The following is a 20208-nucleotide window of genomic DNA, read 5'->3' as shown; positions in this document are numbered from 1 at the left end:
TCATATATGATTTTGATCATGATACACTTTATTAGTATAGATGGACATAATGGGCAAGCTTTTGGTTCTCAGTGTGATGTTGATTGTTGAGTGAGAGTGCATATTGTCCGAAAAGTCTTTAAATTATATTCAATTGGCTAACTTGAGTGTATGGACTATTCCTTGGAGTGAGGGCACTTGTTGTATGAGGATAGGTGATAAGTAATGGCGCATATGTTGTTAAAAGCGTTGGTTGCAAAATTTTTTGAGTCATATACATGAGTCAAGCATATTATGATCGAAAACATGCTAGTGTGAATTGTGGATAGATCACTGGAAGTTGGTAGTGGATGCACAAAATTTATATAGTAAGTCTAGGTCTAGGAGTATTTAGTTGTTCGAGGACGAACAATGATTTAACTGTGGGGTAGTGATTTTAGACATATTTATATGCTAATTATGCCTGCATTCAAGCCTAGTTTTTAATTCAAATTGTATTCATTTGTAGTCTTGTAGAGTCTTTTAATTGTTTATGAGCTAACCAACATGATTAGTTATGTAGGTGATCTTCATGGAAGAAACGAGCGCAAAAAGGGAAAAGGAAGAACGTAGAGGATTCAAGCCAAAAGAGAGCAAGGAAGAAGCTGGAGAAAAAACAACCAAGGCAAACTTATGTCTTCCCCGCGTCGCGGAGTGAAGCCACAATTTGGCGTGTGAAATTACGATTGATCCGTGTAGATCACGCCTTGCGTAGGATCCCATTTTTCGCTACAACCAAATGTCGGCTGTGACTAAGCATTGCGAGAAGAGCACCAGGTTTTAATCAAAGAAGCAACCGCGAGGCAGAATTCTCCACGGGGTGCCCGCATCGCGGAGGAGGCCAAAATTCCTGGAATCAGAATTCAGAAGTCACTCCGCAATCTTAGGGTTATTTCTCAAACTAGCTTTCCTTTCAATCATTTGATGATTCAAAACCATTATATGATTGATTTCCGGATTATGAGTAGCTAAATACCTTAATTCTAGGGTTGTGGCTACATGATGATTGTAATTGATTGATTTTGTTATTGGGTTCAATTTCAATTATCACATGAATCTTTCTTATGTTCTTATTTTCCGTATTTCATGATTAATCACCATAAATTTAAATTCATTGTCCGAATTAAACTCGGAAGAGGAATAAGAGGATAGAACGTGGGACATAAGGAGCTTGTTTAACTCTAAATAAGTAGGGCTAATTTGTTTCTAGGATAGGGATAAACCTAGAAACCTTTCTTGGGTCACCATACATAAAGATAACGTAATGTTTGGTATTCAATCATCCTATCCCTGCGCAACAATGTAGTTAGGATGTTATCTATCGTAGGCGATTAGAGGTGGGAGACCATGATCATGCATATAACCATGTGATTCATTGATTCAATAGTTGATAATTACACATTTAAATGATATTGATTGCATGAATCTTTATAGAAGTTGTAGCCCTGGACCTTACCCAAATAATTGTTTGAAACATTTGAAATTGAATAGTGCTTGTTACATTTCATTATAAAATTAGACATAGAAAATAAATAACTTTTAAAATCTAGATATACATTTGTGTTTAACTGAAAGATAGAGAAATTCATTGTTTCTTAGCGTGAGTCCCTGTGGGTACGGTACCCGGCTCTAAAAAAGAACCACTTTATTACTTGTATGACCACGTGCACTTGCGTATGCGATTAAGTATCATAATAAATAGATGCATTCTTATCTATGAAGGTTCATTAGGAGTGTGTAAAAATTGAACCGATCAATAAACCGAACCGAAAAAATGTTATTGGGTTTTTAATGGGTTTGTAAAAATTTTTTTTGGGTTATTGGTTCGGTATCAATTTTTACTATTAGGATATTGGGTAAACGATAACCCAATAAGATGGTAATAATTTATTATTTTACCCTTTATAATTATTAAATATTAATAATTTAATATATAATTAGACATATAACTATATCAAATTATTAGTATTCTACCAAGTTCACACTAGGCTGCTTACTAGTTTTTACTATTTACTCAATACCTAAAGATTTTAAAGTAAGGGATTCACAATTTTAGCTATTTGATTTTTGTTTTTGTTTTAGTTTTTGTCTTGTTGGACTATTTTATTTTAGTTTTAGTTTGTTATTGTAGGTAGTAGCATTTGTAAGTTTGTAAAGGTCCATAATTTGATTAACATAAAAAAATTCATACTATATTTTGGTGGTAACATGTAATTATAGTCTTCGTACTATAATTTCTTTTATTGATGCAGTTTCTCATTATCTTTCTTGTATTACTATATCAACCATTAAGGTATTCAATGGAATTAGTTTAAATCTTTCATGGACTTCCATGTAACCTTCATCGTCTAGCTAGACATGAAAATCATTCATTGCACATATTCAAGTATTTCATCTATTGTCAGACTAAAACAAATTTCATTCCATCCACCACATGAGAATATATCTCCATTTAATAATGTCAGGACTTTTGTTAAAATCTTTTTATGCCTCGAGATACATACCATACTTTATATCTTAGGGTTATACTGTCGAACAATAATTCATATCCCGCTGATATTATATCTTGATCCATGGACAAAAAGTTTAAAACATCACTTTTGAAAGTGAAACATAATATGGTTGAATTGCGCATTTCATTTGGTCAATCATTTATCTGTCCACATTATATGACATATTTGAATTTAAAATCCTCGTCATCATTTTTAGCATTGAGCGCTACTTCATATTAAATATATCGTTGACGATCTTTTGACTCGATTTCAATGCGATACAACTTATTGATATTTGTTCATATTTCATCATTTTAGATACATGAACCTTTGACAAAATTTTATGAAGTGTAATATCATCATACTCCTTTTAAAGCACTTGACTCATTATCATGACCATCTTAATCATTTTCTCCTCTCCTTTCTTAAGAAATTTTTTTCATTTGGAATCTATTGGTGCATCACACATAAATTTTTCACCCCAACTTTTGTATCTAGGAGATAAAATGGAAAGGGACGTTTCCGCGTGGGGACAAAAATGTAATCCTCTTACATAAAGAAAAAAGAAGAGCAATGTTTGGTTGATGACCAACAGCAATGGATATACTTTTGCCTTCACTTTCTCATTCTTTTCCTAAATTAGCAGGTACATTCAACAACTCTGAACATCAAGAAATTACTAAAGACTAAAGACATTTCCTGATTAATTTTTGGTAGGTAAATGGCAAAATTGCAGAAAATTTCTGGGGATTAATAGGGTTGCTAGAATGTGCGCATTTACACCTTCAAATTCGAAGAAGAAAACAGTATGGATATGGACGGAGAACAAGCAAGTAATGACAGCTGCTGTGGAGAGAGGCTGGAATACTTTCATCTTCCCTTCCAATCGCCAAGATCTTGCCCTTGAATGGTCTTGTAAGTTTTGCTGCACTTCCTGCTCATTCTAACAATGAAACACATATGCCCATTTTTTTTAATTTTATTTAATAAATTCAATACTTTGAGAAATGACTAGAGTTGATAATAAGGTTAAATTAGTAACTAAGTGGTTGTAACCACGTCTAAAGTAGATGCCCCAAATCTAAAGACACAACCACATTGCATTGCAGTTGAGAAGAAGAAGAAGGATTGCCTAGCAACCACTCATAAGCCCCTGAACTAACGGCCCCCAGTACTCTGATCCTTCACAAGATAAGAGAATGAAAAAAAATTCAATAGATGTTTAATTTTCACGACAAAATTAAGAAACTGAAATCAAGTTACTGGAAATGGAAGGGGAGCAAAGTATATTGGATAATTGAAATCTAGAATGAGATGCGGATAAATCAGTGTGAGAAATTGGTGGTGTTACCATTTCCCATAATAATTTCTTCCGGACCGTTGTAGTCAGCAATGCTGTTGAGACTGTGGCCATCCGATGAAACATGACGTGTAACCCCTGAATTAACTATCCAGCAAAATTAGCCAGTGCCTGAAAATGATTATGAGACCGAGAGCAACAAACATGAGCAGAGTGTCCCGGTCGATCACATGACTGACATTAAGTTTACTTCTTGCGAATTGTTGTGATGATTATGCCCTGACCGAGAACGTTGTTAGTAGTTGTTGGAACGCCTATTAGTGTTGGTGGCACTGGTCCGTGTTCGAGAGCTGGACTTTTGACCAACAACAACAGTAATTATACAGGATTAAGGCGGAGCATTGTGTTTGAGAAAAAGCTCGTGCTCACTAAGCTTTCAAACAGTCCAGCATATGAAATTGGGGTTTCACGTGCTCTGGTCCAAGACCAGTGAAAATCTTGACAATGAGTTTGGCATTGGTGACAGGAGCTCCTACAGTCGCAAGCTCATCACAGAGATCGAACTTGGTTGAGATAGTTTGTTACTGGGAGACTCTCCTTTGTGACATGAGCATGGTGATCTTGCAAGCTGAATATGCGAGTTTGTGACTTATTTGCATAGGTCGTATGGAGGGAATCCCATGCTTCTTTGGTTGTGGTTGCAGCGGCTATAATGGCAGCAAGAGTGAGATCTACTGATGCTAAAATTGCGTTTTAGATCAATTGGTCCTGACAACCAATTAACATAATTGGGGTTGGCAATTGTCAGGTTATTGTTGGTGGTGGTCTCAGCACGAGCAGGGACAATCCCATCTAGATGGCCATAAAGATTGTGTCTTCTCATGAACATGGACACTTGGGCCTTCCACAGTGAGAAGTTATGGCTGCCAGCAAGTCTAATCGTAGGTTGGGTAACCAAATTGAATTGAACAATGGTGGTAGTGTTACTTCCATCAGATTTGGTAACTGAGGGTGCCATTGGTGGTGAGTGGGTAATAAGAAACTCAGATTTGTATGAGGAGAATAAAAACTCATGATACCATAAAAAGGTTTGAGGTATAGAAGAGAAAGATACTTTTATTCACATACAACCTTCTCTTCAAGTAGAGTCAATAAGAACTGACAAATTACATCACCAACAAAAACCTAGAGTAAAGGGAACTATTGAAGTTCTAAATAGTAAAGATGACTAGTTACTTATATCATCACATGACCGAAATATAGGAAACTAATAACAGACTCCTAAACAAATGGGTAACATCTATTATCTATTAATACCTAACGGGCTAAATCGATAACGCGTGTCCTTGAACTCATATAAATTTAACTGTATTTGTTCTGAGTAAACAAAATTTTGATTTTCTAAATTGGACAAGTAAAAGTGGACATCTTTTTTTCGGTACACGGAGGGAGTAGTTTGATGACCTATCTTTGTGTGAACTTAGTTTCAACTTTTTGTTAGTTTGACAATCTATTTCAAAATTCAGTGTCAGGGCATGATAATGAGAAACAAGAGGGCTTTTTGTGATTCTATACCCCACACATGCTTTCTTACTGACTAACTATGTATACTGAACATGGATTTCCATTGTGATATTCGTTTCATGAAGTTTTCTACAATGTTTAATTGTGTTCTGCTACATTTCTGGTTCTATCACATGCAGCAATTGCAGTGATACATCCTGTCTTTATTAAAGAGGGGAGACTAATTGATCATGAGCATAAGAGCGTCGCTGCATTTGCTGAGATTTCTTCCCCTCAACAGTTAGAACAGTTTCAGATATCGGAGGAACAGGCAGATAAAGTAGTTGTTAATCTACTAGATTGGCAGGTTAGTCATTGCACATCTCTTTCACAATGTTATTTTCTATCGCAAGATACTTTGCAAACTGTCACCACACTAATGGAAAAACCATTTCTAGATTTGTAACAATAATTTCTAAATGATTTCTTTTTCCAAAAGCTTAACCTTTGTAAGTTGGTTGCATATCATCATCCGATCAACAATCAAGCAACGATGCCTCAATCCAAATCAGTTGGGTGGGCGAGTTGGTTTTTATGTATTACTGTATTGTTTTTGTCTGGGTTCATCTGGATGCTCCCTCTAGTTGTTAGGCTAATCCTTGCATTGCTCCAAGTACATTAAATTTCTCCATCTTATATAAGTCCACTTCAATTGCTGGGTTATATTTGTTCATTCCATAGGTGATACCTGCTGAAAACATTGTTGCGGCTTTTCAAGGCACTCAGACAACTGTACTTGCTGTCTCAAAGAACCAATCAGAAGCTCAAGTCTTTCTTGAGGTAGTATACTAGGTTGAATTTTAAGTCATTAAGAAAGTAAAGTCTCACACAAAGTGTAGAGTGGTGTTTTTCTATTAAGAAGCACCAAGTTTCACTTCATCTTATTTGCTTTGCTAGGCCTTGGAACACGGTTTGGGTGGTGTAGTAATGAAAGTTGAGGACGTTGGCTCAATCCTTGAGCTGAAGGTAGTGCCTAATCAAAAGGGGATTCTTCCTTGTGAAGAATTGGTTTTTGATGTCAGTTGTCATTTTTAGGGTTATTTTGATAGAAGACGTGAAGTGGACAGTCTGTTGAACTTGACGAAAGCCATAATAACTCATATTCAAGTGACTGGAATGGGTGACCGTGTCTGTGTAGATATCTGCAGCCTCATGAGACCTGGTGAAGGTCTTCTGGTCTGCTCCTACTGTCCTTTCTATTTCTGTTTGTCTACAATTTTGCATAGTCTTAGTTTTTGGCATTTCAATTTCATTCTTACTGCATAACTTTTGTCCCTTAGGTTGGATCCTTTGCAAGAGGGCTTTTCCTTGTTCACTCAGAGTGCTTGGAGTCAAATTACATCTCTAGCAGGCCTTTTCGAGTTAATGCGGTGCGTCCCAGATGAAGCCATTTAAATTTTTAGTAAAGGATCGAAAGGACAACAACTTTAACTTGACAGTGAAAGTATCATTTTGTTATTTTAATGTTTCGCTAGCATTATTTGGTGCTTTGCCAAATAGTTATCTCCACAAACTGGATCTTAGTGCTTACCTCTAGCGAAGACATCTCTAGTATTACCATAACTGCATTTTCCCCTTGTTACTTTTATAATTTTTGTTCCAGATCCTCAACCTCAATTCTTTTTGGTGCTGAATTGCGTTAATGCATTTCAAACTATAATGTACAGCCAGTGGTCTTCAGTATGACAATTTTTTGGACTTCAGCAGGGGCCTGTCCATGCATATGTTGCTGTTCCTGGAGGAAAGACTAGCTATCTCTCGGAACTCAAGTCTGGGAAAGAGGTCATTGTGGTTGATCAAAGAGGTATGCAGCGAACAGCAATTGTTGGTCGTGTAAAGGTAGAGACTAGACCACTGATCCTTGTGGAGGCAAAGGTTTGTGAAGCTTTCCATCTCTGCTAAAATAAAAGGTTCTCTGCCTTTGCTTGTTAGTGTGATTTTCTTGCTCGTGTATATTTCGCATAGTGTGGCTATGGATACAAGCATAATATTAGTATTCATCATAAAGTATCTCAAGTAGGAAAATAGAAATCAAATTAGCTGGACAAATGTGATTTGACAAGGATATTTGTCACAACCCAAGACTACCCCTAGACATGACATGGTACCTAGAATCCCGAGAGACTCTGTCGTTTTTAGAGTGAATAAAAATAAGGGAAAATTACGCAGATAAGCAAACTTATACTATTTAATTACTCATCATAGCTATAGTTGCTATAATTATCGTTCGCGACTAACATTATACATTAATTACGTGGACTGACTTTGAGTTTGTCTAATTAGTCATGTTTGTATATGTATAATTCGCCAGGATATACAAATAAATATGTATAATATACAATTTTTTAGCCTATATACATATACAATTCACCTCTCTCCCACTCTCTTCCCTCTATCGCTCGCCTCTCTCCTCCCTCTCTCAATCTCGATCGCCTCTCTCCTTCCTCTCCCAATCTCGCTTGCCATTTATACAAATGTATATGTATAATATACGGTTATATACAATTATATACATATACAATTCACCTCTCTCCCACTCTCTGTCCTCTCTCGCTCACCTCTCTTGATCTCGCTCGCCTCTCTCCTCTCTCTCCCAATCTCGCTCGCATCTCTCCTCCCTCTCCCAATCTCTCTTGCCATATATGCAATTACATATGTATAATATACAATTATCTAATCAATATACATATATAATTCACCTTACTCCCACTCTTTTCTCCCTCTCTCTCGCCTCTCTCCTCTCTCTCCTAGTCTCGCTCGCCTCTCTCCTTCAAATACTATGTAGCTACAAATTGTAATCATCAAACTATTGCTATCGAGAGTAATTAATTATTTTTAAGTGGCTATATGTGAAAGTTTTCCTAAAAGTAATGTTAAATATATTGTATTAACAATACTTTCATTAGTAATGCTTGTATTAGTTATACATACATTATTTCTTATGCATTGTTTGGTTTGGTGTATTAAAAATATCATGCATTGTACAAAAATATTTATTTACAAAAATATCCTTCACAATTATGGTGAAAAAGATGTAAAAGTGCTTTTGAAGGGTATTGTGTCTTTAAAGTGCTAATGCATGCATTAAATCCCTTTGCATTACTAATACCTAGAAATCCATGGTATTGGTAATGCACACCCCAATACACAATAGAGTGTATAACTAATGCAAGCATTAATTATACATAGCATGGAAAAAGGTACCAAACAAGATACTACTAAAACGCAGAGCTAATGCAAACATTATTTTTGTTAATACACTTTACCAAACGAGCCACATGACATAACATGACACTAAGGGGTCGTTTGGTAGAGTGTATTGAAAAAAATAATGCTTGTATTAGCTTGATCTATTATTAGTACCTTGTTTGACACTTTTCAAACCTATGAAATAACTAATGCTTGTATTAGTAATACACTCTATTGTGTATTGAAGAGTGTATTACTAATACCATCTATTTCTATGCATTAGTAATGCAATGGGTTCTAATACATACATTAACATTATTAAAGACATAATTGCCTTCAAAAACTTTTTTTACATCCTTTCCACTATATTTGTGGAGGATATTTTTGTAAACAAATATTTTAATATTTTTAGTACACCAAATCAAACATTGCATAAAATTTCATCATAACTAATACAAGCATTACTAATACACTATATTTTGGGTATTTTTATACACTAGCAAGGAAAGCGGAATAAAATCTCAAATGATACTTTCAAAATATAGGGATAATATGAATACAAGGACTTATAACTGGGAAGTAATAATGTCTGAATAAGCCTCCACTATGTGAGTCATTAAAACAAACCCTAGCTCACTCGAACAGTCGAATATGAAATAAAGTCTGAAATGATCATAAAGAAAACATAAGTGGTATGTCTTGAACCTTGAGAATTTACCAATATTGAGCAAAGCTAATACGAGTCTATACTAGCCACACATATGATAGGAGCGTCACCAACTATATTATAAGTCAATATAGGCACAAGAATGTGCGTCAGTACTCAGAACGTACTATGTATGGGAAAATACATAATCATGGCATGATAACATGATAAGTCTGAAAACATGATAATGCAATGATCAAGTATAGCATGAAATTGATGATCTGATTCTGAAACCATAGTACAAGGTCAAGCATGCATTAGTCGATAAATGATAATAATTACATATGTGGTAATCATAAGCTTTTGTGGGAGATGTCGTTAACCGACATAAATCATGTGAGCTATAACATGGAGTTCAATGTACTTCTCCCACACTGAAACGAAAGTGTTCTACTTGCCAAGTTAAGGACCATAATAATGAGCTTAGGTGGATCCACCAGCTAAAGTTAACTAAGACAAAGTCCTAATGGGGCACGTAGTTTTGGACCCTGGGTAATCACCATTATCCAACTCGGTGATAAGTAAAATCCCAAGGGAAGACATGCATAATCATATTCATATTCATAATTATGAAAACAGTAAGAACTTAGTAATACCGAATCATCATACAAATCTCAGTCATACGAATAACTTATTTAGAATCATGATTCCTTAACATACTCTTTAACACTTACTTGAAACATCTAAATAATAATATTCGTACCTAATGGGAGATGGTTCAATTGGAAGCATCAACATTTCATAAACACTTCTTGATACTTTATCTGAAAGCATTCTTAATTCAAAAATCTTTCCTAAAATAATGCATGCTTATCAGCATAGCTTGAATCATAATCATAAAATACTTGCATAATATGGGTTCATCAAAATATTATTGAGAACACTAAATTATAATCAAATCATGCGATCAATCGTGAAGAGTAAACTTAAAATCAATTGAATCCACAAGAAAATCATGGAATCCTAGAATTGGGTAAGAATCGTAATTGGAGAAATTGAGTTTTCTTAGGGACTCAATTGGTGGACCCATTGATGAAGTTCCCACATACCTTGAGGAAAACCTCAGGTGAAATCTTCAACGGAGACTTGAAATCCTTGGAACCCGAGCTTTCTTGGGAAGAAGACTTGAGAGAAGAATTTTGAATTTAGGAGAATGAGAGTGAGTGGGGAGGTTAGGGTGATTAGGGATCCTTTAAAGTCTACTAAATAGGCTTAATACTACAAAGTATAGGAGTTAAAAGAGTAGGAAAAGGCCCAAATACCCCTGACTAAAAACTGGTGAGCCACCCTTCACGGGCACTATCGACGGACTGGTCTACGGTCAGTGAGTCGTGTACGGACGGTACATCTGTCCGTCGTCCACGACTTAGAGATTTTCAATTCCTCAGGCTCCTTCCACGTACCGTGAAACCTTATATAGTTTGTGATTGCCCTCATGGAAGCCAAATCTAGAAACTCTGCACCAGATTTGAAACACTTTAACTCCCAACTGAACACGTACTTCTGAGTTGGTACATATCTTAGCTTGTTCTTTCTCAAACAAAAAAATAAGGAGGAAAGTTGCAATCTGCAAATGTTGGTGTACGCCTGACATAAACTTCTGGCTGAGACTTCTTGTTCAAGAGTAAAAGAATTGAGCATAAGGCATGCTTACACCAGCAAAAGAACAAGTTGGAAAATACCTTTAAGTTGCTTTGTCGTGTAACTCATTGAGCTGTTCGTAGTACTACTAGTTTCGGCATCTGCAACTTGCAACATGCTCTCTATTCCTAATTTGTAAATGGCAATCATGCAGGTAGAATCAGAAAATGAAAGCTATTCCATTCTCTTGCAGAATGCTGAAACAGTTGGATTAGTCTCTCCCATTCATGGTAAATAAGTCGAAGAATCTTTCTCTTTTCCTCTTTCTGTGGTTCAACATCCCCGTCTTTCTGCAGGTGAGGGACATCAGCATACAACAATTCCTGTGACCTCACTAAAAGTTGGTTCTGAGGTTTTGCTTCTACTACAGGGAGGCGCTCGACATACTGGAATAGAAATTAAAGAGTTTATTGTTGAGAAATAAGTTATTTTCCGCACATTCACACATTTCGTTGATAGATGAGTGGCCTTAACCTCTTAATGATGATACAAATGTATCTTTTACTAAATTCTTTAATTTTGTACCAAAATGTTGTCAAATAAAACAATCTGGCTGACATGTTGATAAAAATCGAGGTTTTTTACTAGATAAAAGCAACAAAAAATACAGTGAGAGACACAAGTATCTCGTAGAACAATAGAAAGTACAAAGAGAGACAAGTATCTTGTATCTCTTAGAACAACCTTTTCTACATACAAAATATATATTAACTCATGTCTACTAATTACTAGTTCTCCTACTCCCTCCGTTTCACAAAGAATGATCTAGTTTGACTTGACACGGAGTTTAAGAAAATAAAGAAGACATTGGATCATGTGGTTCTAAATTAATGTTATGTCAAATGTACAAAATTGCCCTATAATCTTTTGGCCTTAAACATGCCACGTGGAAAGTTGTTACAAAAAAAAAAAGTCATTCTTTTTGAAACAGACTAAAAAGGAAAGGAGGTTATTCTTTTTGAAATGGAGGGAATATTATTTAATATATAACTATATATATACTTCATAACTATTTAGAATAAGGACAGATAACTTCTGGGAACTATAAAGAATTGTCAAACAGCTCCTAGTACCTATAAGTAAGAACTCAATACTCCATGGATAAAACCTCCTGGAACTTGAGAAGATGCAAATCATTTTCTCCTCCTATCTTTCTTCGCTTCTTCCTCCTCAAATAAGTAAGGAAGATACACGCCTTATTACATGTCCTTAAATCGGGTTTTGATTTTTGATTATCCTTCTATCTCGTTCCAATTCTGTCGAATGAGGTATACCGTATAAATATATCCCTTTGTTATAAAATAAGTATCAATATTGAGATAATAAAAAAGATGGATGAGGAATAGTAGATGTAGTGTTTTTCTTTTCACTTGTTCTTGCTTCTCTCTTTGTTACAAGAAGAGGGGTATATATAGTTGTATATACTTGGGTACCCAAGTATGATAGATGAATATCTTTTTTCCATGTATACATTTTGAGTACCAAGTATATCATATAGCTAACTAGTATATACCACTAAACATATTGTGTGTATAATTAACTTACGACACATGCCATGTTAATTTATACATCCATTTTACATGACTCCTCCTTGGATGTCCATATAAAAGAAAAAATAATAGTGGAAGTAAAACTCTAGTAATATGCATAATTTGTTGTCTCATTGAAAACCTTCGCAGGAAAAATCAGTGGTATAAAATCTTGGTTAAGGAAAAAAGAGTGTAGTGCGCGTTTACCCCCCACCCCTGATATCTCGAAGATGACGCATTTCGATCTTGCTTCTCAACTTCTCAAAGATTGATGTTGGCAATGCCTTGGTGAACATATCTGCTAAATTATTACTGGAGGGAACCTGCTTAACATTTATTTCATCCTTCGTCTTAAGATCGCGAGTGAAAAAGAATTTTTGTGATATATACAACATTGTTTATATATGTTGTTGGAATCTCTTTCCTCGAAGGAAGACCACATGTTTCCTATATGTGTTGAGTTATAGATCCAACCAAACACATTCTCGATTAACTTCATAAATGACTATTATTTCTGTATGATTTGAAAAAGTAGCAATCATAGTTTGTTCTGTTGAACACCGTGATATGGTTGTATCTCCATATGTAAATAAATCTGTTTGACATCGACCTCTTTATGGATTAGGCAAACATCCTGCATCTGCATAACCAATTAATTGTGAATCGGACCCTTTTGAATAATATTGTCTCATATATATGGTTCCCCAAAGATATTTGAAATTGTGCTTAACACCATTCCAGTGTCTTTGTGTCGGAGAAGAACTAAAAATGTATTTGGTGGAGAATTATAAGCAAGGTACATCGATGCCCCAATTCACTAAGATATGCGGTTTCATCGCCAACAAGTTTTTCATCATTTTCATGAGGTAAAAAAAGTCTTTATTAATATCAAGTAATCTTACAAATGAATGTGTTTTATTCATGTAAACTCTTTTCAAAATATTTTTGGCGTATGTTGATTGATGAATAAATATTTCATTCCTAAAATATTCATTTTGTCCTTGCAAGATCTTTCATTTCAACCTTTTGAGACATTACTGCTTTTGAAATCTCTTCACGAGTTTCAATGATATTCAAGTCATCAAACATATACCGCTATGATAAGAAATTTTGATCCAGACCTTTTAATAAATACAGAAGAACAGATTGACTCATTCTTTTACCTTCCTTTAATAGGTATTCGCTAAGGAGATTATATTACATGCGTCCTGATTGTTTCAATTCATATAATGATTTTTGAAGTTTTATTGAACAAGTTTCCTGGAATTTTAATACATTTCAGGCATTTTAAATCTTTCTTGGGCTTTTTCATAAAAATGTTGTTGTCTGCTGAGCCATATAAACAGGTTGCAACGACATTCATTACATGCATGTCAAGTTTTTCATGAATTTCCATATTAATAAGATACCTGAAAAAGTGATTGCATCCATCATAAGAGAATATGCATGTTTCTATATAATCAATGTCAGGGTTTTGCGAAAATCATTATGCCACAAGTCGTTCTTCGTATCTTAAGACTTCATTTTTCTCATTTCGTTTTCGCACAAAAACCTATTTGTACCTGACAAGATACCTTCAGGTGTTCGGACTATCGGTCCAAAAACTTTGTGTTTTTTAAGCGAAGCTAATTCAGCTTGAATTGCATATTTCCATTTGGCCAATCATTCCTCTGTATACATTGCTCGACAAATTTTGGTTTATAATCCTCATCTTGTTGCATTATTTTAATAGCAATATTATAAGTAAAAATATTATTGATAATAATATTATTTCGATTGCACATTTTTTCCAATGAGACATAATTTATTGAGATCCATTTATTATTTTCAAGCACTTGAACCTCTTGAAAGGTTTCATCAATTATTATGTCTGCTTATTGTTCTTGAGTAGGTTCTTTTGTATTATAACCATCTTAACTATTTGTTTCTTTTCTTTTTCAAAGATTTTTTACTTTAGAATCAGTCGGTCTATCATGTTTTAAATGTGCTTTAGAGTCATTTACATTATTTAATTGTCCTATCGGGACATCAACTCGAATTGGAGCATTAGCAACTAAAGTATGAGATTAAGTAACTCGTGATAAGTCAGTGAATGCATCTGGTAGTTGATTTGCAACATTTTGCAAATGAATTATCTTTTGAACTTCTATTTTACATTTATTTGTGCGGCGGTCTAAATGAGATAGTAATAATGTATTCCGATCTATTTCCTTTTTCAGTTGCTTATTTTCTCCCCCTAATGTTGCATATATTGATTCATAAAAAATGAGAATCAACAAATCTTGTCGTAAATAATTCTCTAGTAATAGGCTTCAAATATTTTATGAAAGAAAGAGATTCATACCCAACATATATCTCCAACCTTCTTTGAGAACCTATCTTTGAACGTTGTGGTGGAGCAATTGAAACATATACCGTGCATCCAAATATTCTAAGATGGAAAATTTTTAATTTCCGACCAAAAGTCAATAGTAATGGGGAGACTTTATAATAACTTGTAGGTCTAATCCTCACAAGACTTGTTGCATGCACAATAACATGGCTCCATAATGAAATGAGAAGTTTTGTTCTCATAAGCATTGGTCTAACATTTAATTGGAGACTTTTAATGAATATGAGCAGCCGGATGCTCAACATGCTCAGCTGTTATCCCATTTGATACAATAATCATTAAAAGCTTAGGGTGTAAATTTACCGACACTACCGAGACGAATCTATTTACATATAATAGGAGAAGTAAAAAAGTGTCAGATGTCATCACCATAAAAATCTTATAATTACTATTTAAAAGATTAATGTTATGAAACTATATAAATTTAGAAGAAGAATAAAGTAGGGAGAAGAGAAAAGACTTCTTATTCATCTTGTAGTATGTTCAAGGTTTCATAGATCTTTCTCAAATCTTATTTACAATGAAGGAAAATCCCTTTATTTATAGGGAAAACCTAACTTGGTCTCCAAGTAGGATTTCTAACCATATCCTAAAAGGACTCCACATAATTAGACATTCACTATACTACAAATATGTTTATAACAATTAATTAATAATAATAATAAATAAAGTAAAAATTAATTATAAAAGAATATGCAACTAAAAAGAAAAAATGTGGATTTTCACAAGGGAATTTGGGATTATTTATTTTTTTTTCCAGTTTTTTTAGTTTATTAAGTTCTATTTGTCAGTAAAAGTAATTTCCCACAGTTAATATAATATTACGTTTGAAAATTTGAAACCGCCAATAACTATTACCATATTTCAACGTACTTAATTATCTTATCCATCTTCAAAAAAATTCAGTTTATTCTAAATACTAGGAATTATGCATATGTTTCTATCTCCTAATGTATCAGTTTATACATAAGTGTCTCATTCTGAATTTCATGAAGATTGATACCATTAAGAAATAAAATACTACAATATGCATCAGCACTAGATCGATTAGGAATTTATGATATGAAGCATCAAATAGACCATCTTTTGATGCAATTATATTCTTCATAATAATTATGTCAACACATATAAAAGACTGTTACCTTATAATCATTCTGTAACTCTTTTTCTTTTTGTTTTGTGATTGCATAATGGGTGATATGCTTTACTTGATTACTTTTTTTTGTAATTAATAAATAGTTTGCTTAGCAGATTTTTGAAGTTAATGTCGTGTGGATATGTAGTATACGTAATGTATATCTATATATCAACATCACAAAAAAAATTATTCAAGTATTTAATACTCTCCAAATTTACATTTAATGAATTGTGTTTTGACATAATCCACGATTGGGGTGAGATTTGTAACTAGAATCCGTCAAACTTACTTTTCAATTCTCCAAATTCCATGTATTTCTAAGTTTTATAGTCAACTGTATGTTTCTTAGGAAAAAAAAGCAATGATTTTACATAATATATGCAAATTGCGTTAACACAAACATGGCCGAAATTGTAGAAATTATAATCATAAACCAGTCAATTCTATAAAAGTATGTTATTTTGAGAAAAATGAGAAGTTTTAAGTGAAAAAAAGTTCCTAAGAATAGAAGTGCATGTACTTGGTAAATAATATTTTAGTCTAAAGGTATCGAAGAAAAAAGAATTTAAAATATGAAGTAATTAAGTAATTTTTTAAAAAATTAAAGTTATTTTAAGAAAAATGAGAAGTTTTAAGTTAAATAGAGTTCCTAAGAATAGAATTGCATGTACTTGGTAAATAATATTTTTGTCTAAAGGTATCTAAGAAACAAGAATTTAAAATATGAAGTAATTTAGTAATTTTTAAAAAAATTAAATTTAAATTTAAATAAAATCCCAAAAATCAAGAACTTTAGGTACAGAAAAAAAGAATATTGAATGTGGTTAGTTAACTCTTTTTTAAATCAATTTAAAGATCTTTCAATGCACGGATGATTTGTCAATAGAGCAGCAAAAGGTTAGTCCTGCTTTTTCTTTTTGTGGAATGTTCAATGTTCGTTGTAAAAAATTATTATTGTTATTGCTAATTAAAATATTTTTTTTAATAAATATAAATTGTTAAAATGATAAGTCTTCATTTATAAAAATAAATTCCACAACTTTTCCTCCTTTTGTTTATAGCAATAACAATGCAAACACAAATAGTATAATATAGATTGTTCGTTTAGCTTTACTGTAGTGCATTTTAAATTTGAAAAGAAAGGTTTGAAATATATGTGAACTTGATCGAAATTGCTGTAACAATATTAAATTTTAGAAAAAAGATATTTACCGTCATGTATTATTTAATAGTGTATTTTAAAGGTATATATGTGTCCACGTGAACATTATAAATATTGCATCATTATAAATAGTGATGTATCCATATGGACACATATATACCTTTAGTGTAGGGGTAAAATGTCCTCTATAAAATTTAATATCGTTACAATAATTTCGGCTAAAGTTAGAGTATTTTTCAGACTTTTTCCCCAAAAATAAAATGAAACATGAAAATACTTTTAAATTTATATTTGAATAAGTTTTGCACAAAAATAATATTGTGATTTCTTTTAGTGAATGTTCAATGTGGATCGTCGTATATATCTCTTATTCTTGTGAATCTACAAAGATGATCAATAAATATTTTATTAGTTAAATGTAATAATGTATGTATTTATTTCAATTTGTTAAAGTTTAATCATGTAATTAGTTATATCTCACTATTATTACCTTATAAACGATATTTATTGTGTATTTTTCTTTTCATCTATCCATATGTGCTTTGGACGGGTATTTATTAAATTGTTTAGATGTCACATGAATATGTTAAGAGAACAACTACATTTTATTTTTTAGAACTATTTTTTTTTGTATATTAATTCTATTTTATAAGTAATAACATAATAGATGATGTTCTTGTTGTTGACTTTTCGATTGACTGTATACATAAATTAAAGATAGTTATCACTGTCCATAGTTAATTGATAAAAGTTTCATTTTTTTACCGAAAAAACTAAAATTAAAATTAAAAAAATATATTCTATTTGTAAAATCATACATATATCACCCGTTTACTTGTCACTATCCAAGGTAGCCCCTAGGTGTGATATGACGTATAAGACCTCGAGAGGCCCCATATAAACCACATAGCATTCATCACAAAATATAATAGAATTTAAGAGATGTAAAGACAATTTCAACAGATACAAACTTTATAGAGGAAAGCGAAAGTCTAAACATCGTCTCAAAGTCATCTAATTAAGATTGATCGGTACTTAGCCCGTACATCAAGTTCCAAAACCAAAAGTAAAGACAAAAGGAACATGAGGACTCATCAATCTTCAAGCTTCTATATGAGATCCCTAGCTACGGAAGTTCGAATCTATAAGGTCGGACCCTATATTTGGAAAAATGTAGGCAAGAGTAGCACCCTGAACTAATTGATTCATCCAAAGAACCTTTATTTCTCAACTTCTTGATTTATCGGTCTAAAATCTCAATGGAGACTTCCTCATAAGAAACCTTCTCCTTAACTCCCAAACCTTCTAAGGGGACTACAGATGTCGGATCTCCAAACACATTTGTTCAATAATGAGATATAGAGAACTGGATGACCAATACCAATTCATTAGGTAATTCAAGTTCATAGGCAACCTTGCCAATTACACCTAATTATTTTGACTTATGTAACTCGACATATATATGCATGCGTGTATCTGGATACACCCAAATCTAATAAGATTTGTAATATTGCAAACTAATATGTTATCTAATTAATCAGCATTTAAACTAGTGAAATTTTTGCAAAGTTAGTTGCCTTACTTACTTTACGCAAATAAATTCTAAAGTATGTATGTTGTACAAAAGGGTTGATTCAAATATATTAGCTATTAACTTAAATGATTCGATATATTGGTTTCACTCTGTTCATAAAATTACAACAATAATAATAATGAAGTAGATCATCCAAACTTTACAAGAAATATATTAACTTTAAAAGGAGTGGTGATATGTCGGCATTAGATAACACATTTGATGTTGCAGAAATGCTAGTTTTTAAGTAGTGCTGTGTCATGATTTAATGGATTTTCTACTCATGTGTTAGATAGGAAATCACTGAAATCAGAAAATGAAGAAAACCGCAGCCAAGTACAAACTAAATACATCACTAATGGGAGACCGACCGTCACAGGGGCCCAACATCAAAGTGAAGTATAAGTTTGTTTAAAAGGAAACATATGACAGACTGTCACACCACAGTCACAAAGTGTATTCCAAATTAAAATACACCATTATTGTTAATTAGGCGAAGCATTTGAGTAGGGCTAACTTTCTTATTTTAAATTTGTAAACTTTTTAAAGGTTTATGTTACTAACTTGGTTTTAGCTAAGAAGAGCATACGCTTGAACGAGTTGTTATGGCAAGTTTTCTTTCATTTTTGAAAAGCAAAGCTTGTGTGACGATAGAGTAAATTTTTATTTGATGAATGTAAGTACATACTTTACTTCAATTATTATTATTATTATTATTATTATTATTATTATTATTATTATTATTATTATTATATATGAGAGCTAAATCCCAAAACCAAAGATTGTGAAATCCATAAGGAATTGACCTAAAAATAAATAAATAAGGTATTTACAAATTAAAATCTATTTTACCGATGTATACCTTATTAGTTCTTTTGGAATAATGGACTTCTTATAGTTGCAAATTAAACATTATAACCTACCTTAGGATTGACTTGTTTGAGTAAAAAGGTGTAAAACTTAGAAAAACAAATAATAACGAGGATTCAAGGTTTAAACTCGCCTAATAGTTAATGTTGTGACAAGATTAACCAACTCAGAGTAAACACCATTTGATCTGATGTTAATACTTTTAGTTTGAAAGAACAAAAGTGGCATGCATTTGATATGGTTGACAAAGAGTTTGATAAACTAGTATACTAGCCTTACAAGGTTGAATTTCATAATAACCCAAAATAAGTTAAAGTTTTTGGTAAATACAATCCTGATTTATATCTCTATAAATTCTCAGTTTAGGCTAGTATAGTTGAAACTTACTGATTACAAATTGATACTATACATCACTGAAATCCCTCAAACTTTCCCTTTTCCCTTCGAAAATAAATAGAGTAACTGACAATAAATAATTCCACTTGACTTTGATTCTCACCTTATTATTTATGAGTTCCATCCAACCTAATTGAAGTCTATATTTGATAATGATCATGTTATACTTCTTTATTTTATTTTAGAGGTATAATTTAGGTGTATAGGGGTGACTCAACAATTGAGAATGTTAATAAATG

General features: G+C 32.9%; 1 protein-coding gene across 4 annotated transcripts; it reads left to right on the top strand.

Moving 5' to 3' along the window:
• Positions 1-3008: 3008 nt before the first annotated feature.
• Positions 3009-12981, top strand: LOC107014772 (3-dehydroquinate synthase homolog). Of its 4 annotated transcripts, none has more exons than XM_015214836.2 (10): positions 3009-3156; positions 3228-3425; positions 5514-5680; positions 6055-6153; positions 6271-6339; positions 6409-6549; positions 6654-6743; positions 7078-7248; positions 11064-11139; positions 12589-12981. In XM_015214836.2, the coding sequence occupies exons 1-10, from the start codon at positions 3108-3110 to the stop codon at positions 12708-12710; spliced, it is 1182 nt and encodes a 393-aa protein (XP_015070322.1). In that variant the 5' UTR covers positions 3009-3107; the 3' UTR covers positions 12711-12981. The 4 variants fall into 4 exon arrangements, with proteins under 4 accessions (XP_015070322.1, XP_015070321.1, XP_015070320.1 ...); XM_015214835.2 differs by lacking the exon at positions 12589-12981 and adding an exon at positions 11206-11480 and having other exon boundaries at positions 7081-7248; XM_015214834.2 differs by lacking the exon at positions 12589-12981 and adding an exon at positions 11206-11480.
• The last annotated feature ends 7227 nt before the right edge of the window (positions 12982-20208 follow it).

Source organism: Solanum pennellii, chromosome 3, assembly GCF_001406875.1.
Source record: "Solanum pennellii chromosome 3, SPENNV200".
NCBI lineage: Eukaryota > Viridiplantae > Streptophyta > Magnoliopsida > Solanales > Solanaceae > Solanum > Solanum pennellii.
The sequence above is the reverse complement of the archived record's forward strand: the minus strand, read 5'-3'. Positions and strand labels throughout refer to the sequence as shown.